Source organism: Rhea pennata, chromosome 2 (genome assembly GCF_028389875.1).
Source record: "Rhea pennata isolate bPtePen1 chromosome 2, bPtePen1.pri, whole genome shotgun sequence".
Lineage (NCBI taxonomy): Eukaryota > Metazoa > Chordata > Aves > Rheiformes > Rheidae > Rhea > Rhea pennata.
The window spans coordinates 51,687,869-51,713,829 of NC_084664.1; the positions used below are offsets into that span (position 1 = coordinate 51,687,869).

The following is a 25,961-nucleotide window of genomic DNA, read 5'->3' on the forward strand; positions in this document are numbered from 1 at the left end:
TTTGGAATTCTTTTCTCTTTAAGCCTCTGCCTCTGTGGTTCTCCCTGTGGACAGAAGACCTTGGTGTTTCCATTCCAGACATCTATTCTTTGCAGCTCTGGGCCTCATTATTTGCCAGCAGGGTCATAGTTGATGCTTGGGAAGGAGATCATCTTTAAGAAACCTCCACTGCAGCTCTCACTTTTTACTTTTGAAAGGACTTAAATCTCCCAAATCTGAGGAGACACCAATTAGAAGCACAGATACATGAAATGCTGCTCCAAAGGATCATCTCAGCCTTCCCAAATCTCCTAAATTACTTCTGGAGCCTAAGACTCCAAGTCTAGAGAAAAAACAATTTCTCTATGCTCTCCGTGCCATTTTCGATTTCCCAAGCAGGAAATCGAGTGCACAAAACTGGCATATACTTCACTTTCACTCACTTCACTCAATCCTTTCCTCACTGTGAGTGTAAGCCAAGCCTCGTTTGTAATACGGCAACTTGATCAGGAAGTGGATGATCCTTTAAAGAGAGAAGGCAAGGTTTCTTTAGCTGATTCTTCAGTATAGTTCTGACATGTGGTTATTAAAAAGGAGGAGGGGAAAGAAGCAGTCTGAAGAACAGATGGATCAGCTAGGGACACTTGTGGTATAAAAATGAGAAATTCCTTATTTCACTAATGCATTCCGAGTATCCAGATTCATCTGGGTCTCCCTTTTTATCTTAAGTATGCCTACTTCTGTTTACCTATCTTAAATGCTGTCACTCAAATATTAAAATTTACTTTTATTGTGTAAACATATGTATCATTCCTTTGATTTATGAATTTATGATGGAAGTGAAAAGAGAACTGAAGTCATGGAAAATGTTTTGCTGACCCAGGAATCCCATTTCTTTTTTGTTCATAAGACCATGATGCAAGACTTAGGTAAAGATTCAGTTTTACAAACATTGTCTTTGCAAATTTTCTTTCTCCATCTAAAATATCTGAAGCAAAAAGAGATCAATAATTTTTATGTTGTTAGGTATGTACCAAATTCTGCCCTTAGCGGCACTTCGGACACAATTTTGACTTCGGACACTATATTGACAACTTTTCCAAAATATTTTAAGTGCTTCTCCTTTGATAACCTCCTGTGCTATCTCCTCTAATTACTTAGGGCACAGCTCTCGAAAGTACAGCATTATGTTACTCAAATACAGAATTATATTAGTAACAAGGTTTCTGTTTCTTTCTATATGAACTACAGTGCTGGAAGTAGTTGTATGCATTTCACTGCTATTGCTTGAGAAGAAAATGCATGTGAATATCCATTACCTCTAGGGTTTGTTTCAGAGTTCAATTTTAGTATTAACTACTTCATCATTAAATGACTTCAAATAACCATAGCACCTGAATCATCTTATAGTAATGGCAACCTTCCACTCATTCCTTGAAAATAAGTTCTGCCAAAGCAAATGGGTGTTCTGGCAGTAGTTGAAGGAGTTAAGAATTCATTTGTGTCATTCATAGACGTACCATCAAACTCAAGTGTTCTCTATTTTAATCACTGATTTAATTGTGTTTGGTACTGTAAAACTGTAATTTTATCATCTTAGTCTTGTTTCTGCTTCACTGTGTTGTAAGCCCATGATTGTGCACTTCTGCACAATCCCTCTCTCTCCCTGCCTGCCTTTATCCCTATATTTCAGGTTCTTCATAGTGGCTTGAAAATTTCGAGGAAACAACCCTGGAGTGCTTGGGAGCAGAATTCACTGGGAACCTCCCAGGCTAATTCTATTGATTCCTCTATTCCCTTGTTGGACAGGTCAGGCAAAAAGCTATGGAGATGAGATGACTGAAAAAGCCATATAGAAATTTCTTTTTTTTCTTATCTAGACACTGCCAGTTGACACGTGATGTACATAGCATTAGACTTTGACTCTCTGGTGAAATTTAAAGAAGAAGCCAGCTTTATGTTAAATTGCAGTTCCGTAATAGAAGCTAACTGTTTTGTCTGCAAAAAATAGATAGCTGATAGCATAATTAGGCATTGAGAGTAAAGAACATTTTATTGTAGGAGATCAGTTAAAGATTGATCAGCTAAAGCAAACTGTCAGTAAACATGTGATTATATAATTTCATATGGCAAATACTACATTCTTGAAAACACTCAGCAAAGGGAGGGTGTCTTGTTTCAGGCCAACCATTTGTAAATCCTGATGGGACCCCGGCAATATACAATCCTCCCAGCAGCCAGCAGACAATGAGGAGCCAGATGGTCGGACAGTCCCAGCAGCAGCCTTCATCCCAACAGCCTCAGCAGGTTCAGCAGCCACAGCAGCAAATTGCAAGTCACCTGGTCACACAGGTAGGTGTGGTGGCCATTGAAAAGGGAGAAGAAGCTCTTGCTGATACTCAGGAGGACCTGAGAAGAGGGAAGGATGCAGCTAGACAAAAATACCAGGGTGTTCTTCCTTTCTTTTGAAACAAATGAGCCCCACAATATCAGTGATTACTGATATTTTCAACATGGATGAAACAGAGAGAAAGGAAAGATTCATTTCATCTAAGGGATGCTTTCATTTTGAAAGGAACTGTTTTAGATGTTTGGTGTATGGCCACAATAGTCTTTAAATTTCTTTTGCAAAAAAAATTGCCATGTTATTGAAAGCTGAAATTTTCCTTTTCAGACTTGTGCACTTTGTAATTCTGTAGAGTGCTGAGAGTAAAGGAGTGGTAGTACATATATCTTTATTGATTCTCTGTTGACCGCATTCCTAAGGCTTTGAAAATAAAAGCATACAAATATTCATGCTCTCTCATTTCAAACATTTAATTACTCCTCATATTTTCTCTATTTTTACCAATGTATAGGTTTATATTAAACTGCTATAATAGGAACACTCCTGGTAAATTTGATCCCTAATGCTAGTAGACCATTAGCAATTCTGTCCTTCTGACTGTCTAAAATTTGACACTACTGTTCTCATTATGCAGTTCTCCTGTTACAGTAGGAAGTTGTTTCATGCAACATAAATATAAGTTACAAGAATACTTAGACAAAACGGGCCTGGAGATTTTCATTACTACTGTTCCTGAGGTTGACTGCTGAACACTGTTTTCGTGATGTAACTCCTGCTAAGATGAGGGCAGAACTCAAATCTATTAATGGTAATGTAGGAGGAGAGGAGAAGGAATTCGAACTGGAACCTTTCACAGTTATTTACTGCTTAATGGATCTTTGAGGATCCTTGAGGGATCTTTATTTGTTCAGTGGCTCTGGCCCGTCATACTTCCTTGGATATCTCATGGCATGGTGTAAACTGTCAGGGTCCTTTCTGTGTCCCTTTTGCAGGCAGTGGGGTTGAGTTCAAAGACCATCAGGTACAGCGTAGGGCCCTGAAAACTCTTCCAAAGAAGTACTCCTGGGTAGCCCAGTCTCAGAGCACACCTGTATCAGAGAAAGACCCAAGGTCCTCCACCTACGCCCAAGCTGGCTGGATGTGATCCAGCTCTCGTCAAGAAACTTTGTAGGTGCAGTTATAGAGGGGAATGGCACAGTACTTTGGGCTCTGTGCCATGATGCTTCAGCTCTTTGGCTCCTGGACTGCATGTGGCACATGGCCAGCTGTGACAGCATGTGGGCAGAAGAATTTGGATCTGTTTCAAATTTCAATTTGTAGCTTATCTCCCTGCTCTCAGAGAGTGGTCTGCAAACCAGACAAAGGCAGCTGCTCTGGCAAGAATCTTACCTCCTATCTATAAGCACAGCAGCCGAGTTCTACTGTATATTTTCTGCGAGGTTGTAATTCAGCACAGTTTCATCCCAGGTTACCTAGACAGTAACTGTTTAAGTTCAGTGAAGTTGCTTTGATTTTACTGGGTTTGGGCTAATGTTTATGGCTGTCGTTTCTTGATTTGGTCTCAGCAGGATTTAGAAGAAAAAGGTAGTGCCAAACCTATGTAAGACTCAAGTAAATGAGAGACTAAAATGAAAGAAATAGTAAAGCTATTCCAAGGTAATAATGCTGTAGAAAATCTTTCTTTCACTTAGATAAACATCTTCTGCAAGCTGACAGGCCTGTCTCTGTTGTTAGCTTGCAGTTTGCTCATTGTTAATCTTTTTTAGCTATTATGTTCTGCCAAAGCAGCTTTACAATCGTTGTTCCTTAGCCTATGACACACTCCAGTTAAGTCAGTCATTATCAGCAAAATTCAAATACACACTTATACAATGCTCTTCTCCGATTTTATCTCTGTAAATTAAATGTAAAATCATGTTTTGGCTTTGCTTGACGTGAGTGATAGTAAGGCGTACCTGCGGCTTTATTTTAGTTTATTGGATATCAAAATATATGGAAATTGGCAAAAAAAAATGTAATAAAGAATTGTGTAGCATAAGGCTGAAATGAAGACTAAAATCACAGTAACTGACCTCTAGTATTCTGACTGGAGATGAGTCACCTGCATTCTCAGAGCAGTGTTTGAGGCCATTGTTCTCAATAACAGAGCTTGTTCTTGGTTTTGTTGTTATCTTTCTCTAAATGAGTTGTATTTATTGTCTTTCACTGTGTTTATTTTGCAGCCTGTTCAGGCAATGCAGCCATCTTCTCAGTCAGTCCAGTATCCAGCAGTTTCTTATCCTCCCCAGCATCTCCTGCCAGTCTCTCCAACGCAGCAGTTTTCTGTGGTACTGAAGATTTTTTTTTTTCTTTCCTTGAGGTGGAAGGGGGATGTGGGAGGTGTAGAGCCCATGCATGCTTGGAGAGCCTCTGAAGAGGGGAATTTCACATGGAAGGCCTCTCCAAATCCTATTTGACTTCACACTTCTGGTACTGACCCTCCAGAAGACATTTTATTGTTTTTAGGATGGGAGGCTCTATCTCCTCACTTCCTATCCAGGGAGCATAAACTTCTGCATGTAAGATTTGAATATCCCCCTTTTCTGTCCACGAACACTAGAAAAGAGGCCCCTAGAAATCATTATTTTATTTTACTTTATTTTCTTTGTATACTAAATTCACTGCCTGGATTTATTCCCTGCTCATACCAGAGCACCTGGAAAACAATACTGGTAAAACAGCTGCAGGTGTGGTGCAGCATGCGTCATGACAAAGTACTAATGGACATGTATAATAAAAATAAATAGAGTGCACTTCTGGAGTCTGAATGTGTCACGATGCTTATAGAACTGAGATTATACAGTTATAAAATGAAGCTGAAATTTTAGGAGACACTACATGATTTTTGTTGTTTTCTCTCTTACTGTGGTAATCTTGTTCATGACTGATTTTCTCAAGGTAGAGATGTCACCTAGTCATACTAAGAGATGGAAACGAAGCTGAATGTGTCCTTGCAGCTAAAATAGTGTTAATACCAGGTAGATGAGCAGAGCCATTGAAAGGACAAGAAAATACATTCTGCACAGAACCAAAGCTTTCTACCTCAGTGCTAACTCTATTGAAAAGTATTTTGCAGACATCTCAGGTTGTTTTAGTGATAGTCATTTAGTAATGCTTTTTAGTAACTAACTTACTAATGAAACCTCACCTCCTTTATGAAACTCTTACTCAGTGTTGCTCACTTTTATTCACTGTTACTCACTTTCATCAAGTACTGAATTACTTTTATGTACATTACATTGTACATACACTGTATAAACTGTAGTTTTTAAAAACTCTTTGTTCCTATTGGGCACGTTCAGCAACATTTCAGGTTCAGTGAAGTTTCTTACTGAGCTTGTTTGCATCATTTGCCATCCAGGCAAGGAATATGCAAAGAGATCAGACTGTGTACCTAAATACGAGCATGAGTTGATGCTAAAATTAATAGCTATACTTTCTTACACCATCTGAAGATCTGGCCAAGAATGTTTAAAATGTTTGCCCATGGTGTCTGTTTGCAGAATGGAAAAGCAAGTCTCTGTGGAACAAAAGTTTATGGCATTGCTCTCCATGGAGCATTCATTTTTTTTTTCTATTTTAAGTTTTCTGAGTTTTGGAGAATGAGTACAACAGTGGTCAATGAAGTAAAACACCTGTCAAGACAATAGAAGAGGTTCTTTTTAAAAAAATAACATGACTGTGAAAAGGATTTTACAGTGTTTATTCACTGACCATGAAGGGATGTAAGGAAGAGACTGTGCTTTGTGTGTTAGCATACTATTCTCCTGAATGGAATACATTTTGATGTTGAGTATCAAATACTATATATATATATATATGTATATATATATATATATATATATATGTATATATGTCTTATAATACAGAGAGAAGTGAAATGCATTTGGAATCACATTTGGAAACCTTTTCAAGTAGAATAAACCTGGTTGATTTGTATCCATCTTTTTGCAAGACTGGGCAAATATCCTTGTATCCTCGTACTATTACCAGCATGTAATGAGGCTTAGGTCCATTGACTTCATTTGGTGTACTCATCCTACCAGAGATTTTTTTCCCTCCAATCAAATAAAGTACCTATTTCTTACACCACTGAATAAAAAGCCTTAAAATATCAGCTGGAGGCTTAGCTTTTATACCTTCTCTGTGTTTTCAAAATGGGGTTTTCAGAACAGTCCAAAAAGAAAAAGGACTGCATCTGAATCCTGCTGAATTCCTCTTAGGATCATTTTGAAACACAGGTGAAATTACCAGCATGTCTTTGACTGAGGCAACCTGTGTTTAGGAGAGGAGGTATTTACTTATTTTCATGCCTTTTATATTTAAAATGTCTTCTTTTGAAAGCTGTAAAGTTCACCTGTCATTTGGAAAAAAAATAAAAGAAAAAAAGGAGAAGAGAGGGTAAGAGCCAAAGTAATGGGCTTTTGTTCCAAGTGGTGCTATTCACTTTAAGTCAAAGCATTTGTAGTGATTTTTCCTTTTAATTGCCTCCATTTTCATAGCTATCCTTGCATAATATGGCAGTTATCTGAGCTGAGTTTGTTCATTTTCCCCTGTCTCTCATGCTCTGTTTAAATCCATTCTGTTTTGCTAATTTGTGTAAGTGTCTGCTGTAGACATCATGTTTATCGTCTTCTACTGACTTCTGCCCTGCAGCGAGATGACATAACAACACAATTTAACCAGATGAGCTTAAGTCGTCAATCATCAGGAGACAACCCTGAATCACCTTCCGGTCCTGTCTACCCGTCACCGATTTTGCAGCAGCCGACCCAACAGCCAAGTTACATCATGGCGTCGCCGAGCCAGCAGCTACCTACAGGCAGCTTCACAGGCTCAGGGCCACCCGTGTCCCAGCAAGTCCTGCAGCCTCCACCACCGCCCCAGGGCTACGTGCAGCAGCCACCACCCACTCAGGTAGGCAAAACCTTCTTCCACGCTGCCAGTTTGCCAGCTGGCTTGCTAGACCTTGATAAAGAGAACGCAAAAAATACTCTGAATTTTGGATTTTTTTTCTAGGTAAAAGCTTTGTAGATTTTTATGCAGCAGGAAACTTGCAAAGCTTCTATCATTTCCTGGGTTTCAACAATTCTTTCCCTATCCCCAAACCATTTTCTGAGCATATGTTAATACTGCAGGACACATCTGCACATGAATATGAAGGATGAGGGTGAGCAAATATCCAGAGTCCTTTTTCCCTGTATATATATACCAAAAGAGCAACATACATATCAGTGCAGGTAGCCGTTAATCATATTTAATTGACTTGAACATGTGAGATGTCACAGATCAGTAATTTTTACTGTCTTCCTGAAGACTGATTATGTTTTACTGTTCACGACCAAACATCTCTGCTTGTCTCCTGGGTACGTTTACAGAATATTGAAAGTGATCACTGTCAAGATGTAAAATGCACAGATGACTTTCTGGCCCATTTTCAGGATATACACTTCAAAAGGCCAAATTTCTTTATCTGATTATAGATAACTTCATTTAAACTCTACTCTTAAAAGGTATTAATGGTTTTTTTCCTGTTTTCATTTTATCCTTTAGAAGAAAACATTTGAAAAGTAAAGTTTAAAAGTTCTCATCAATTCTTTTAATGTAAAAATAATTTAAAACCTACTGTTTTTTCTTTGCCACTTCTTACTGAAGAGCTGCAATTGTCTTTGTTACAGTGACTGTGTATTGCCACAGGAATGAAGAATTTGTACTGTTATAGTGTTTTATCTGAGCTAGAGATCCAGTACCTTGCTAATTAATAATAAAAGAAATCTGAAGAATACTGTATGTTCACACCCCGTAGAGCACTGTGATACCCCTTGTTTCTGTATTTAGAAATTATGCAGCCATTTTTCTGAGAGAAGGCTTGCAAAAGATGATTTTAAAAGGGGTAAAGTTCAGCATAATGAGGTGGATGTTTTATTAATAGTATTGCTAGAAATAATTTTCACTGTTTTGCCACCTGCAGAAATTTTTATGGATTTTGAAAGAAAAAAATGCCTTGAAAAGCAGTAGTGCCCCTTTTCTTCCTGTGCATCCCATTTTCCTATCCAGAATATATTATCGCACTGAGTAAGTAGAGGGCTGTCCAGCATTCTTTACTTATATATAACCCTGGCTGCCCTACATGTTTTCAGGCATCATTTAATCAAACCCCATGACACTTCTAGTGAACCAGATAAATATGAGCACCTCCATTTTGCAAGCTGTCATTGCAGCAAGCTAAGTGACACATTTCACAACCCTGCTAGCTACAATTTGCTGTGAGAGCTAACAGGGCTGCAGTCCTTCGTGCTGCCTGGCGCAGCGTGCGTGCTCCTCTGCTCCCCCGTCACGGGGCTGCACAACTCCACCTCTCCTTTCTGACTTGAGATCAGCTTTGTATCTAGTCTGCGCTAGAGCTCTTTGGCTGTTTGTGTAGATCCTGCTTGTCTGTGTTTACCTAGCAGCACCTGCCTACGTGTAGCTGTGCATTTATATCCCTGGAGTGGAGTGGTCGCGTTTCACCCATGTGAAAGAGCAAGGTTTCATGCATAATATAGCCTGAATGTTACTTTATGAAATTGGTCTCATTTGTTAATATTTGTTCTGTTGTTAATGGAGAGGGAGGGATAATTCTTGAGCGGACAAGTGATGGGGTGATGCCTTTTCACATACACCTTCATAGGCTGGCACAGGACCGATGCCATGCTACAGGTGTTTTTTAATGGCTACACTACCCACTATCTCTCTGTCGGTACCCACGGAGGCTGCATTTTGGAGCTTTTGTCCTGCATCATAACAGAAAAAAGTGGAAAGTTGCTGGGGGGAGAAATGTTTTTTGAGCTTGCAGCAATCTTAGTAATTTCAGTGTGGAATCATTTGTCCTCAGGGTAGGTAGAAAGGTGAGAAATTCTCTTTCAAAGCACTTGGCTTCTCCTGCATCCATTACACTGCGCAGACCATTCATCTCCAGTTTGTCACTATTCCAAAAAATCAATCTTGTCCTCATCCCAGATGTCTGTGTGGAAGAGGGAGTGTGGTGGCAGGGGGGACAGTCCCTGCTGCCCTTGCCCACGTACCGTGAAAGAGCAGCGGTCTTAGTCTGTTGCGGGGACTAGCTCTTGTGTCTGCATATGCATACGCAGATCTAATCTGCATTTCGGCTTTTACTTCTCTTCAGCCCTCAAATGCAGCACACTACTCTGGATGCTGCTGGTAGCCCAGGTACCACAAACAGAGCGTTTCTTGTATAAAACGACTAGCCTTAACAATTCCGCCTGCTTACTGTGCAGGGCAGCTGGACCCTGAGCCCCTGTATTGCCAGCTGCAAAACCTAGCCGTAGCACTGGTTATTAGGCAATCTGAATCCCTTGTTACTCTTCTGAGATTAGATGTAACACAGGCAGCTCTTGGATGCCAAAGCAGAGGGTTTGAGGGAGGCTTAAAAAAAATGTTAATGCATACAGAATACTATATGATGTGATAATCATAATAATCAATGCAATGCAATCATTGTAAAAGCACTCTTGTATCTTAAAAGTTGCTATTGAATTTATACCAGTAAAAAAAAGGTTTGACTCTAATGGCTAATTAGTTTCCATAAATGCATTGCTGACAAGATTGGCTCTGCGGCCCGATATGCTCTAGGAAAGTAACAGCAATAAAAATTTGGGAAGAGGCCCTGTGAGTATGAACATTTCTTTTGGGAGGTGAGAGAAGGAGAAGGAAAAGCGCTTTAAACCTACAAACCCAAAGATACTGCATTAAAGTATTAACTCTTTTATTAAAGTTCAATTAAATATAGTTCTGCAGCTGGTCTCCACAATTCCCTCTTCCACTCTATATCAAAAGCAGAAACGGGCTGATTTTAAAGTGATGTGCTACGAAGTGGTCAGAAGACTCCTTTTCGTATTCTTCCCCTTTCCTCACAGCAGTTCCCCAACCTAACAACAGATTTTGATTTAATAACCTAAAAATAAAGATCTGTCTTAGTTCAGCCAGTTGGCAATATTAAAAAAACAAAACTATAGTCTGGATTTGCTGAAAGTGATTTTAGCAGCAAATTCCTATTTGCTTTCTGTATCATAAATAGCAAATGTACATCCTGCCCAGCCTCTCTTATTTTTTTCTCTTTCTTGTGGTTTTCTCATTGGCTCAAACACTTCTGTAAAGGTCCAGGTTTGTTGCTGGTGGCATTCTTTCACCAGTGCTTGACTGAAGGCCAAATGGTTGCTTCTGCATCCACAAGCAGAGGAATGAGAAAACTGAATGTACTATGTAAACGGGAAAGCACCCTTAAAAATTATTTTCATGTACGACTCTTTCTTTGTGGAAGCTGTACTGGCAAAATGATGTCCAAAACCAAGACCACATAAATTCTTTGAGAGGCTGAGAAAGTAATTCATGTGTTGAGGGAGTTTTTCAGCTGAATCAGTTTTGTGTCTTTATTAACTTCAGCTGTTCCTTTGGCAAACACCCCCTCCCCCCTGAAGAGACCATAGCTACTATAAGACAGAATCATTATTCACAGTATGTCTTCTGTAGGACACTTGTTATGAATGAGGTTGGGGAGTCCATTTGGAAGTAGAAATCCTGCATGTGCATGGGTCTTTCCTTGGTGATCTCAGAACATTATATTGAAGGACATGCCTGGGGATCTTGTGGTGCAGGCTGCTATTTTTTTTGAATTGTTGTCGAGGATGGAGGCGGGAGCAAGGGAGAAGACTGAAGAAAGGCTGAGCCCAGACCCTGAGAATCCTGGGAAGAAACGGTGTCTCAGGTTGCCTAAATATCATTGTAGATTCTGTTCTCTTCACTGCTTATTTTGCAGCTGTAGCTGCCCTTAATGATAGTGGTAGCCTCATTAATAAACTAGGTGAACGTATTAGTGCGAACCTAACTGGATTTGTCAACAAGTTTAAAGGAAGGTAGAAGACCTGTGTCATGACAGAATCAAGCTTTATTTGATAGCGAAATATGTTAGGAAATTCAAATGAGTCTAAAAGATGGGTGAAACCTTATTCCTACTATGAGGAAATAAGCAACATACCACCCAGCTTAAGGGAAGCTATTGGAGTGCAGCCTGATGGACAGACAGGCCAGTAACGGATTTCAAACTATGTATGGACAGAGGGTAACCAAAAGCCAATGTTTCGTCAAGTCTCTGCCCATTATCTGGAGGCAAAGAACGTAAAAGGAGAAAAAAAGTAATGCCAGTCCAACACAAAATGTTGTATATGAGAGAAAAACATAGAGGCGTGTTGGAGCACTCGCTCTACAAAAAAGGAGATTCATCTTCAAAATAAGAACGTCCAAGAGGAAAGATTCATCTGTCAAATATTTTCAGGGTAATTATTAAAAAGGGGGCATTTTTCACAATGTCAAAGATCAAGAAGTAATGCCTTTAGGCTAAAGGCCACAGCATATAGATATGGCCTCAGAAGGGCATTTTTGTTCAGTATGACCTATGTTGGCATGCTTGTTAGTGTAGTGGAAAATTCATCCATCAATAAAATATATTATATTAGCAAAAAGTCCTAGATTAGACCATGCATTCACACAGGAAAGCAATTCAGATATAATTTGGCATTTCAGTAGGCTGCTACAGAAATGTATTGTTTTTTGTTGAAGAGCACGTAAGCAAAGGTATTAGTAACTGACACAGATGTAATGAGAAACTAAAAAATTCAAGAGAGAGCAGATGATGTAAGCGATACTTGTTATCTCTGATCCTTCTAATTCCGCTATTCACTGAAGTAATATCACAAAGGGCAAATAACATGTTTCAACTACTGAAATAGAGATGAACTCAAGATAAATGAAAATAGATCCTTCTAGACTCCTCAACTGCCTAAGATCTATTTTATCCTTGTCTATATTTTACACCAAGCCGTTCTTCTAATGTCTGATCTCTTAAAAAAACTCTTCTTTGAAAGTCGTGTGTGCATGATTACTAGCAAATTCTTCCATTAATCATTCTAAATTAAATGATTTTCTGTCTAATACTCCTGCTGCTAAAGACATTTTTCAAGCTGATAGATTGCACCCTGATAAGCTACTAAATGGGGTATATAACAAATGTACTGTGTTCCAGTGAATTTAGAAGATGAGTGAAAACCCTGTGACTAAGTCTAGATAAAGTATCAATCTGCGTGATAAAAATAGGTAAACACTTGTTTAAAAATTACTCTGAAATTTCCAATGTACGTGTGTGATTTTGAGCTAAATTTGTTTGACTACAGACCTCAGTTCAAAACCTGTGTTCTGTTTTAACCTAGGCTGTGTTTTAAAGTTTATGCATACAGACTCTTTCCACAAGAAATAACGTGTATTGCTCTCATATGCTTATGCATTTTCAAATATCTAGGGTCTTGGCTAGCAAGGAAAACAAGGAAGTTGAGGGTAAATCAAATAAATTTAAATCTGCTAAGTGAGACCAAGTTGTGGCCGGAAGACATAAGAGCAGTCCTATAGGGGTTTAATATTCTTTAATTTGTAGGTTGTAATAGAAAATAAAGAGTACTTGAGAGAGAGTCTAATCTGTTCCCTTGCTCCAAGGCAGGTTCAGCTGTTTGCATTGACTTTACTTAGGCTGAACCCTCTCTCCTCTTTTAGGTCTCCTATTGTAGGAGGTCTTAACAGGAGAGTGAGTTGGAGTCAGGTTTATGCAGGATCCATTTATCTCACTAAATTTACCTGATCCTTCTTTTATATTACTATGATACTTAAACCATAATTTTACACCCTAAATTTCTGAGTAAACTTTCTTAACACCTGAAGATTTTTTTTTTTTCTCCAGAGAAACAAATCATTCACCATGCTTTCTGTCTGTCTTATACAGGGCATTTCGCTTGTGTTACTTTAGTCTAAAACAAAGCAAGTGGTGCAAGGATAAAATGTAGGCATTAAGTGTCCATTGGTATTGTCTGGAAGGGGATAGTTTACAATGTTTTCAGATCAAAGTGCTCTTGTCTTTCTGCTGTTTGTTTGAATTTAGCTGATACTATCTGGAAAGAAAAGGCCTTGAAGAATAAATGGGTATTCAACCTATTGATTGACAATCGCTATTGACTGAGAGTTCTCAGTCTGTATGGGGCTTTCACTTCATGGACATCACTTAGTTCAGTTTTGTTGATTCTGAGTCCTCCTACCTCAACATTATCCGTTCAGTAGTTTTCTCCTTATCTAAATCACCTTCCACACTGTCTTCTCACCTAGTTTTTTATATCCATGCATCCCTGATGTCATCTCTAGGAGAATTTCTGATGTTTCTCATGATGTCTTTCTTGTATACAAATGGATGTAATTACTTTAATTAACAAAGACTTTCCTTTGTGGGTAACCAAACTGAGCAAAAGAATTTTATGTGATTTTATGAATATGTCTAAATAGGCTGAGTGCTATACATGAAGAAAAAAGTTTTTGTATGATTTATAAAGAAATGCTGACTGATTTGGGATCTACTGACAGGTTGTGAGAAGAACAACATTCTTTAAAAACATTATTTGAAACCTAGGTCCCTCTACAGTTTGCTGATAGCATATGCTGCCAAACTCTATCAGCTGCCTGAAGAATCACTACAGCTGAAAATGAAAAATTTTGAGTGTTTTGAACTTGCTAAGGGTCAGCTGAAAACTGTTTAGCTCAAATGTCTCAGTAATAGTGATACAGCATGTATAGGAAAAATCTCTAGCTTCAGTCACCCTCAAATTTCCATGTTCACCTATGTGATAAGGTGATGTAGTCCACACTGTTCTATAATAATAAAAATGATAAGAAAAAAGGGAAAAAAAAGCACAGCTAGCAAAACTTGCTAACTCAATGTGTGCCTCAGCTCCTGCAGGAAGATGGCTATGATTATTTTTATAACCATAATGTATTCATGCCAAGTGTGAGAGGCTTTACAGGGAAATGTTCATGCAAGGATGTAGAGGTAAAACAAGGTGGGAATTTAGCAATAGTTACAGGTATATATGCATTTGCATTCCATCTTGCCCTCTCTTCACCTATATGTAGTTTGACTCCAGGCCATTCTGTGCCATAACCAGGCTGCCTCAGGGAGCCGTGTCTGCTTGGTGTGAATTTGGGGTACTGACAGCCTAGCAAAACGGCAACCAGTACCTTAAAAGACAAGGACACAATCCAAATCTCCAAACTGGGTTGCTGTTGCTGTTTAGATGCTTTACTTTTTTTTTTTTCTTTTTTTTTCTTTACTTTACTCCTGCTCCTCTTCCCTTTTCTTTTTGGTAAATCTTTGGGTTTTAGAGTGTGTAGTTAGTTGATGTTCTCTCTCTCCACAGATGCCAGTGTATTATTACACATCTGGTCAGTACCCTACCTCAACAACTCAGCAGTACAGACCCATTGCCTCAGTTCAGTACAGTGCACAGCGGAGTCAGCAAATACCACAGACTGCACAGCAAGCAGGTATTTCCATCTGTTACTCATTTCTTCAGCTGCTCATGTTGCCTTTGCTGATGAAACCTATTCATTGTAATTTAATTTTGAGCTTGAACAGCTTAGTTGCTTTTTTTTGGTCTAAAACATACTGAAAATTACAAACGAACAAATTCTGAGCTTGGAGATGTTAAGCTATGGAAAATGGAGATTGTGTTCTTCACCACTGTTGTTTTGTACGCAATGCAGTGTCCTCACAGTGTCAATGCTCCAAATGTTAGGTCACATAGAGAACCAGGAGAGAATTAGTGTGAGCCGTCATATGTCATGTTAAAGCCAACAGTTGCAATTTGTCCTTCATCATGTAAGCTCCCTAAACATTTGTAAACCAAGAAATTGGTTGTGGAAATGTTTTGTTGAAGGGTTATCAGTGACGCAGAACCAGACAGTGCTGCCTTTACCTTGGTGATGCTCCGCCATCTCCTGCTCTGAGTTAGTGCTGGCCAGCGCAGTGAGCGGGGAGGTGGTCGGTGCGGCCCGCGGCAGGACTAGCTCCCCGCAGCGATGGGCGGCTGGAAGGGGGGCCGTTACACTGTAAGAGAGTGAGTAGCAGGTCTCACAGTGAACCGGTCTCTTTTCCTGCTGTGTCATGACACTCTTAACTAACGCAGAGTAAGTGGGGCGTAGGCAGAGTTGGACGGATGCACGCTGGAGCGGGGAGGGGGTTGTGCCCGCGGAAGGGTCCTCGCATTTCAAATGAATGAATAAACAGCTTTTCCAGTTTGGGAGATGTCTGTTTGTTTAAGTCGTTGATTGTCTGTTTCTTTAGTGCACGTGTCCCAACCAGAAAGATAGTAACTCCAAGAGGAGGGGCTGTTTCCCCGGGGGGGTTGCAATCACAAACATGCCAGGTCCGGGTCGGCTGAAGCTTTCGTCTTTGTGTCAGTTATCGCTGGGCTTGACAGAAGCTCTTTTGAACGGAAAAGCGGGCTCTTCTGCGAAGGCATTGCTACGTAAGTCTTTTAAGATGCAAGTCAAGAACACAGACATGAGACGTGAATAAGACTTACAGGGTCATCCAGCCCATCACCCTGTCTCTGTAATGTGACTGCTGGCAATTTTGTTCCTGCTCTCTCGGGCATTCAGGGAAACAAAGACACAGCAAACGCAGCTATAACCGAGCAGCAATTGATTACTTTTTTTTTTTTTTTCCCATAAGCTGTTCTATGTTCTAATAAAATCGGTGTTGCTTGGGTCAGTATTGACGGTGGCCAACTGTGTCTGATTTCATAACTTCGGATTTATACGTTCCTGAGAGAGAGGGAGAGGGAGAGAGATGAAGTATTGCACAAAGGTCATCTGTCTCTTCTAATTTCTCCTGTCTGACAGTCTGGTACCATATTTATTATCTGTATAGAGTGGATCTTTGAACCTAAGTACAAATCAAATTATGTGACATTATCTGGGTCTACTGTGTTGTTATAAAACCATATTTATCAGTTTAATGGTACTTCTATAATGCGGAAATTATGGTAAATAAAGTGCACAAGAGACATCCTGAAATACTTAAGCAATGTTTCTGGAGAAAATTCAGCTATTTAATCTTGAGCAAATCCTAGTCTTAAAGATGTATTGTAGCACAGTAGCCATTACATTTGAGTACAGACAACACAGAGATACAAATACTAATTTTGTTTCTATGTTTATTGCATCCTTTTTCTTACATGTCTAGAAAATGTGAGTCAAGGAATTTGTCTAAAATCTCTAGACCATCAGTCTTTTCTTGAAACTATTTCTTTCAGCTGGCTTCTCAGTTGGAAACATCATTGTTATCTCTTACTTAAAAGTGAAAATGTTGTGAGTACAGTTTAGACTTCCTGCTGTGGTGAGTTTAAATGTTTAGCTATTCTCAGATCTTAAGACTTGAGTAAGAACAAATTCTTCGAGCTGGCTCGTCACTTCGGGCTCAGATGCATCCTTCTGGATATTCATTTCTATGAATGTGTAATAGGGGTGCCAAGAAGATAAAAGAAAATCTTGGCATTTCCTACAGATTTGTTCATTAAGTGAGATGGCTTATTGGGGAAATCAGGAGGATAGGCTCCCTAGCTTGGTGGCCTCGTAGATTCAGTAGGACGGAAACTCCAGTCCCCACATCCCACGTAAACGTGCATGCTGTTGGGACAGGGAAGGCTGGTGGCCTCGCACAGCCCCACAGGTCCAGGGAGAATCTCTATAGTGCACATGTGACAAAGTGCTTCCTCTGCTTGTCTGACTCCTCATTTTTTGCCCTTAGTTCCTTAAATAGGCAAAAGCTCTGGCAACTGGTGTCACACTGAATCGTCAGGCAAACCCAGAGCAGAAAAACAGATACTGGCAAGTTAAAACTCTCTCCTGGAATTAATATGACTTTGGCTTACTGAGGCTCCACTCCCATAAAAACTGAGATGAAATTTTCGTTCTATGTTTTGAGGGTCTTTTTCTCTTGATTTCTGCTAGTTAGCATATACCTTATAATTTTGACTGGAGTCTATGAAGGTGAGCTTAAATATCTGCAGAAATAGTGTTTTACCCGAAACAATACAGATTTCTGACATGTTATTAACTTCAGTGACTAAAAGCACTTCTAGGGCAAGAACCGGAAAGTGTGGGGAGTACCTTGTGTCTATTAGCGGTTAAGTCATATTCATGCTCAGGATCAGTTACTAAAAGGATATGGACTGGTTATTCTAGTTGGTTATGTTCCACTGTATCCCTTGGCATTTGGAAAGTAACCAGCTTTCTAAAATGTTGTATAATTATGTTAAAATAAAATAAAAAAGGAGTTAAAGTATATGAGAGCGTATAATTTATGCTACAGATTTACTGCAAGAGGTTCATGTACCAAGACCCTAAAGAAATGAATTATTCATTCAACAGTGTCAGCCTGGCTTCATTTGTTTTAGTGTCCTGTGTTGGTGCATCTGTTTTTCTTGCCTTCACACATTCCCAGTGGCCTCTCACCATGCATATGCTCTGCGTGAGCCCTGTGGCATCAGCCCACCTGCAAAATCTGCATCTCTTCGGGCTCCCTTTTTCCAGCACGCTCTCAGCTCCCTCCCGTGCACTGAGCAGGAGACAGCATTTCGACATCGCTGTTGATTGCCTAGCGGCAGGCTAAACGCAGCAAGTAACTGTTAGCTTGTGCTTCAGCCTTGTGACAGTGCGGGAAATGAACTGGAGTGCATCTCTCTTCTTTCAAGTTACTAATTTTCACGAAACTTTAGAAACATCTGATCTTTGCAGCTTCCATCTCTCCATCAGATTTGACAGAGATTAGACAACAAGCTCAGAAAGCTCCCTTGAGTTTTGGTTAGTTGAGGAAGCCTGGCAGTGTGATCCTTCGGAAACCAGGCTAAAAAATCTCTCAGTCTTTTTTAGAAATTTGTGTATGACTGGAAAATAGCAATGAAAAAGCCATTATTTCAGACTACAATTTCCCTTGCAATTCAGACTTGGGTACCAGGTTTCAGAGTAGCACATAAGCGGGGTGTGCATGAGCTGTGGATAACTAGGGACAAGAAAATAAAGACATAAAGGAGAATAGTGACAGCAGAATAGAGCGCGACCAAGAATATCGGGAATGGGAACAGGGAACAGATGTGAATGAGAGAGATGAAAAGATGATTTTTGAAATTGCTTCCCTGAAAACCCAGAAACACTTACTGCCACTTCTGAGAGACAGCGGCTGCAGCAGAGGCAGGCCCCCGGGAGCGGAGGCCCTGTGCCTACCTGCAGAATAGCTAATGCAGAAGCATGAATGGGGAGGCAGCACAAGCCTAAAGCTCAGAAAATGTTTTATTAAAATAAGAAAGTTTGCCTGCTCAGTGGAGTTTTTTGGAAGCTTTCAGAGCTCCAGCAAGGAGTTCAGGCTTTGGAGTTTTCCCACTTTAGGCTGCAGAGGTCAAAGTTTGATCTCATGCCAGCAATTTGTTTTCATTTTTCTTAGAAAAGGTCTCTTCACGAGTGGAACGATATTGATGACTTTTACAGCAAACAGCTGAAGTAAAATGTCAGTACAGCATCTGTAATGGCTGAAGGAGTCTGTATTCTCTCATGGTTCTGGAAAGAGAGCACTATTAAGTTAAAATGGCTCCAGGCAGAAAAAAAGATGAGCTCACCTAAAATTAGATTAGGCCTTGACAGCAATAAATCATTTGGAGAGATGAATGGGAACTTTCTGTGTGTTTGTTTATTTTTAAGAGTGTCGCCTTGTTTGAGAAGAGAGTGTGAGTGACGCATTTCTCGCAGAAGCCTGTTACAAAGAAGGTTGTCCCTGAAGACTTTATAGAGACCTTTGCCATTTGAATTATTTTCACTAATATTCAGAACCAAGCCGAAGTGTGATATCTGATGGAGTGGTAGCACGGTCTGCCCACAGAAGTACTTTCGTTTCTCTCAGATACTTATTGTTGCTTTTCTTTATGACCGTCCTTCTGCACTGGTCTTGCGTCTGATCCTGCGAAATGCGAAGGTTTCTGTAGCGTTGCCGTTAGCTGAGCGGGGCCAGGGCCAAGGCGATAGTGCTCACCCAGGGGCATGCGGAGCACATTTCAGGTGAACTCTTAGGACGTTTTCAGATGGCTGCTCTCAAAAATGATATGCTCATTTTCCGAATTATTTGGGTGCGTTGCTATTATTCATTTCTGCACATCATAGCAGATGATACATAAAATACTGTAGAATAACATAACCAGAAAAAATTAAACATGATTTCTCTATTCTTGTCTTACAATACTCTATAAATTGCACCTCTAACATCATCAGTGAATATTTCATTCTTGGGTAGTTATCTCTGTGTTGGTAGTTTGAAAGCTTTTGGTCGTAGCTGCTGTGCTTCAATGGAAAAAGAAAAAAATAAATGTATTGATGATAAATCAGTAATGATTTGTATTTTGCCACTACCACCATGGTAGAAATACAGTATTTTATAACTGTGTGCCAGTATTTTTTTCACAGTAATAATGCTGTGCTTAGAGGATTTTTAAATGCCTCCTAAACATAAGCTGGATAAGTGCTTGAGTACTAGTTTGAGATATGTGACTGCTCTTATTGCCATTCACAGATGCAGAAAGTGTAACAAACTACATTCTTTGGACTGTCATTCTGAAAGACAATTAGCTTGGTTTATCATACAAAGAAAAGTAACTAATTTGTGTAGCATATGTTTTATATCAGTAATGAAGATGATCTTTTGGGAAAATTAAAGCTAAGACATACAGTGTTTAGCTGGAACATCTTCCAGGCACTACTTTGCGCTATAATATGTCCGGAGAGATTAAGATGATACTAGCCATAACTGGATGGTCTGTAATTTCTGCAGTGAATGTAATGATTTTAGGATTTCTTGTACATTTGAGAACCAGCATGTGTTGCCATTATGTTTTGTTTCAGTGTTCAGATAGTGCTGGTATGTTCAGATTGCACAGAAAATCTCTACTTTTACCCTAAAGCAGAACAGTAGCACCTTTGTCAAAAGGATGTGGTTATGTGAGGAAAGGATTTATCTGAACACTGGATTTGATGAGTCCATTCATAATAAGCATGCATGGATATTCCATAAACAGCAAATGTTTGTCTCGGAGGAAGGGTGATTTTTCTGATGAAATACTTTATTATTAGCTTTTACAGCTTCCAGTAAGGAAAAGGAGATAATTGTCTCTTTAATGCATCTCTGAAACAGATTTTAAGCAAAGACAAAATGTACCTTAATAGAGTCCATAAATTTGTTTAACTAGAAATCAGAGTCAAATTGACAATGAAATACCGATTTTTTACTTAATTTAATCATTTAGGTGTCAGCATAATTGATGAGTGTTATCTTCAAATCTTTCATTCTCTTTGCCTGCTGAAAGCATTTGTCACTATAAACTGATATTGAGAGGAAAAAAGATTGGGGGAAGGGAGGAAGCATGCAGCATTAAAAAAATTGATTTGTTACCATGATCATTATAGAACCTTATGAAGAAAGAATGCAGCTTTCTACCTTCATTAGCAGCCTGACAAGATCTCCTGGTCCATGGTGGCTTTATTTGCATAATTCCGTTTATGTTTTTTTGTGCTTACATAAACAAAAACAGTTTCAATTTTATAAGTATCTAATTATCTAAAGAAATTAATTCTCCAGTCGTAATTGCCAACTGCACTGTTGAAACAGATTTGAACTTCAGGTGCCTATCTGTGCTTGATAATCAGAACCATAAATGATGTTTTTTTTCCAGCAGATACTGCTTCTCCTTAAACACCCCAGGAGGTATCTCTTATTTTTATGGTATATTAAAAAGAAACAGAATGGACAGAGCCTACTCTTTTAGACACCTAAGTATAGTGCTGCATTCATTAATATTGATGTAAGACTTCAAAACATCTTATGAAATGGTAGGGCTGGATCAAAAAAGATTTTGTAGCAATTGGACTAGGAGAACTAAGTCAAAAATTGTGATCCTGATGGGATCTATGCAGATGTTACTAGTTTTTGTCCAAGTATTTTATGTTGAAGCTGCTCAGAAACTTAAAGCTGTCTTTCTGCCTGTTCCTGCAAGTGCTTCCATTTTGACAGCATGGAATATCTCAGACTAAGACCAGATGTAATCCAAAACTAAGCACTCCTCCTGTTAGCTGCCTTAGAAATTTGTTCCGACAGGTGTAGTATGGAAATGTGTATAGCAAACCTAGGGACTGGATTTAAGGCTTGCCCTGCTCTTTCTTAACTTGCAACTGGAAGAAAAGGAGGAGTCCTCCTTTTTTAACTTAATTTTATGGTTTGGTTCCAGTTTTGACAGTCCGATGAAGGGAGAAGCCTGGGTGCTTTGGGCCGAGAGGGTCTTACCCTACATTGTTCACTGCCTGAGAAATAATCACCAGGCTCCCTGCTCCTCGGGAATATCTTCTCTCATTCTTACTGTGCTTCCTTTATAGTGATCCTGAAGGAACTCAGAACTAACTGGGTCAAAAAGAAGGGCAAAACCCAAGGAACTGGCTTAGTTCTGACGATACTTGGTATGTTGCTTTTTTGCAGGTTTAGAGGCTTTCTGTATAGTATTTCACTGTTTTATACAGTGTGTGATTAAGATTAGCTCCAAGATCCATGCATCTCCTCAGGGTTTCCTATCAGCCCACCAATGGGCAGTTTCTTGCCTCGTATTTTGTTCTGTTGTGGATTTTTGTTCCCCCATGACTATAGAAGGAGTCACTGATTCACAAAGATTTTTGAATTTCACTGCAAGAACCAAGCATCTAGAAGGCACAGAAAGGCTTGGTATTATGGCAGTTAGTCCTTTTGTAGAATTAGACAAGGAGTAGACTTTGCAGGGTTCTAGTGAACAGCAGCAGGAGGCTCATGAAAGGAATATTGCATTCAAGAAATTTTGGTCAATCCCTGGGAGAGCCAGGACTGGAGCTTAAAAGTTTTGAAATTTCTCATCTTAAAAACACTGAACTGTATTGTCCTTCTCACATTAAGATATAATACTGCACCGATACTCAACAAATGTTCTGTAATTTAAATTAATAGCAGAACTAGTACCACTACATGCCTTGCAGCATACTTGATATTTAAAATTGAGAGGCAAAATGATTTTTATTGAAAGGCTTTGTTCTTTTTCAAGTGACTGGTTTAATTTTCTAGCACTCATACCAAAAGGGAGTGAATATTGATGAAAAAAAAACCACTGGTAGACTGCAAGAGTCTTAAGACAGGCATTTTTTGTTTATTTTCTTAAGTTTTCAACTTCTCTATACCAGTTAGAATCTATATCAGTTTGATAGTATTTCTAGAATTTCACAGTCAGTTATTTTATTGGAATGAATTAGTATATGTTAATTTCATATCGGTTAATGTACATGAATAAGCAGAGAAAAAGAAAATTTTCTAACAGCATTATGTAGTGGATAGGATTGTAAAGTAGACTCTGAAAACTGCAGAGACCACACTAAGATGTAGGGAATACTCTAAGGTGTTAAACGGTGTCTACAAAGAATCTTTGTATTTTTGTCTCTCCTTTGCTGAAAAGAGTGATACATCATCACTATTGCTAATTCATATTGGATCAGTGCTCCGACTTCTTTCAGCGGAATTTTCCATCACTGAATAATTGAGAGGTTTATGTTGTAAGCCCTTTAGAGTAAAGACAGAATCCATTTTTCCTTATTATTTTATTCTTTCTCAAAACTGTCCTTCCCATTGCCAGAACCCGTGGAGGCCCATCATTGACAGAAAAGGCAGAGGGCCACTGTAGAGTGGCAGAGGATATCTGCAGCACGATTTCAGCCCTGCTGCTCATAATAGACCCAGATGCTTTAGTGCACAGTTAACTGTAGAAATTTCCAGATGTAAGCATGTAAGGGAATGGAGAATTTTAGCCAGGCTTTTGGGTCTTACCTAATAATCAAAGAAATGCTCAAAATGTACAGCAGAGATCTGCAATGCAGAGAGGAGGGGCACTTTTGCCTTATGTCTGCTGTAGATCGGGGATTTGACAACGGAAGCGTGTTTTGCAATTGTAAAATTTAGTAGAATATTTATTTTGATTGGGATGCTGCAGAAGAAATGTGCGTGCCTATGAGCTGACTGGAGGTCTGCAGTGGAGGAAGGCTGCAGTCTTGTTCAGTGCTTGAGCAGAGCAACTGGAGAAAGACGTCTCAGTAACTGAGGCAAGGTTTTACCTTCCCGATATGTAAAAAAGCCCCAAGGCATGGGCTTAAATTTTGTTCAGCCTTTGTTGTGGTCAGCTGTTGTGTTTTGCCTAAACCGAACTCAAGGACATTTTCATTTTGATTTGACACCATTAACATTTGTTTGTTTGCAGATGACCGAGAATAAGGTTTATATGCGGAATGAGGCAGCCTTTGAGACTGTTTCCAAACAAAGGAGCTGGTTTCCTTAGCAACAAGCAAGGATATGTAAAACCTCCCCAAATAGTTCTTCACCTCTTCCCCAGGTCCTGCTCTTTTGAAGTTTGCTCATTATGCACCAGAGCAGATAACATTCCTACAGCATGAGCTAATCGTAACGCGTGGTGGCTGGTAGCTGTCGTTGTTATTGGCCACAAAATAAAAAAATTGAATTTGCTGCCTGAGTGTCTGGTTTTAACAACAGCTTGATTATTTCTGTTATTACTAGTGATGCATAGTCCCTGCTGAGGTTTCGCTTCCAGCGGATATCACTGGCATTTATCATTATGAACGATAAGGATAAACACAGGTTGTCTTGCTGCAACTCTGGTGAGGATTCCCTCGTGGCTAATAGGGTGTAGCTTGAGAATGGAAAGTGGTGATTCTTTACTCAGCCTTTGCTGCCAGTCTTAAGACCTAGCCATAAATACGAGTCATTTTACTTTAATTTACTCCAGAACTAACATGGCCTGGGCTAAAATAAAGGTTGGTTGATACTATTCAGAACTTCTGTTTCTACCTCTGTTTATGTGCAGATGGTAAGGCAGCATGAATCCTCATCATGAATATTTCTTTCAGAATGGAGAGACAAGTAAATGCATTATTTAATATGTTAAACTGAAATTCATTTTATAAAATGAGCTTTTAACCTAGAGATTTACATAGTGCAGAATTTTGAGTCTCAGAGACAAGCAAACCTGACTAATGGGAAGTTAGGTAAGTTGTCATCCCAGTTTATCTGTAGCAGCTGAGATCAGAAGTACTTTAGCACAGATTTTCTTTTCTGTATTTTTATGCTTTTAATTTTAACTCTTGTTTTAATTTTTGTTTTATTTTCAGTGCAGTGCCCAGGGTGTCAGTGTTGTGATAACAAATAGAGTCTTTTTGCTACTGTCACATAATTGTTTAAGAGCAAGGAAAGGAAAAGAGGCCAATCTATGCAGTAATGATTATTGCCGTATAGCAGTGCCTAGGAGCTACAGCTAGCTTTGAGAGCCCACTGTGCTAAGAACTATATATGTATATTTTATATATATATATATATATATATATATATATATATATATATGGAAAGCAATTTTCTTTTTCACCTCTGAGGCACAGCACAGAGCTTGCGTCCAGGACTAAAGGAATCCTAAGATAGGCACCTCGGTGGCCACTTTAGAGCTCTTGTCTATCTCTGGAAAGCTCTGAAAACAGTTTAGATAAATCAGAGAAAGAAAATAAATGCTTTTACTGTGGTAGCTGTTCACTCATTCACTACCCAAAATGCTTCTTCAAACTTTGCAGGCCAGTGCATACCTTGTGGAGCTAGAATAGTTTGCATTGTTTTCTCAATCCTCCTGCAGTTAACGCTGGGGCTTGTTTCCCTTTTCCCATTCCTACCTTTCAGCCTGTCATATCTCCTCTAAAATGTTGGCCACTCAAAGCTCCTGCTGAGTGCTGAAAATGATTAGTTGCTTTTGAGATCATGTATGCACATCCTTATATGTGCTCTCCTAAATATTACTGTTTGGAATAATTAATATTTGAGAGTGTGTTTGAACTTCTCATCACTTTGATTTTTCTTTTTCTTTACATATGATTATACGTATAAAACCCATAACCATAATGAGAAGTGGACTTCCACTGCAAATAACAGAAGTCTTCTGAATGTTGCTCATCATTTTCCGTGGGCTTGCCACAATTACCAAGTGCAAAAAGAAGGCTGAGCTTTTACAGCAACCTGGCAGGACTGAGTCTCAGTGGCACACATATATAAACATTTCTTGTATGCGATAAGTCTATTTGTGTTTGGTTCCATCCAGTTTTAAATGACTCAGGCAATACAAATTAATCACCTTAAAATAAGACATCTCTCTGAAACATCTTAGCCCAGAGAAAGATGTTACTTAAAAAAAAGCACCTGTTTCTGAGCAAGCAAATACTTAGGAGATATATGTATGTATGTATATATGTGTATATATGCGTCTTTGTTCCTGTCCAGTTCTAAATGTCTCAGGCAACACAAATTACCTTAAATTAAAGCATCTCTCTGAAACATCTTAGCCCTGAGGCATTGCTTTAAAAAGCTAGTCATTTCTGAGCAAGCAAATATTTAGGCTATATATATGTTCCTTTGCTCTTTTTGTCAGCCTGTGTTATCAAAACAATTTATTACATGCTTCATCACTGTCCTCAGGGCTTCCAAATAGCATGCTGATGAAACAGAACATCTTCAACAGCATCTGCTCAACATTATTGAATTTACAGTTTGGTCATTTTTGAGAGCTCCCTTTTATGA

At 39.2% G+C, this 25,961-nt stretch overlaps 1 protein-coding gene across 1 annotated transcript in view; it reads left to right on the forward strand.

Annotated features, from left to right (window-relative positions):
• ARPP21 (cAMP regulated phosphoprotein 21) overlaps nt 1–25,961 on the forward strand; it is a 144,551-nt gene that overhangs the window by 88,804 nt on the left and 29,786 nt on the right. Inside the window, exons 16-19 of the mRNA XM_062569494.1 lie at nt 2,162–2,331; nt 4,549–4,653; nt 7,022–7,282; nt 14,650–14,776. Of these exons, the coding sequence (XP_062425478.1) occupies nt 2,162–2,331; nt 4,549–4,653; nt 7,022–7,282; nt 14,650–14,776 (663 nt within the window). The remainder of the gene's footprint in view (nt 1–2,161; nt 2,332–4,548; nt 4,654–7,021; nt 7,283–14,649; nt 14,777–25,961) is intronic.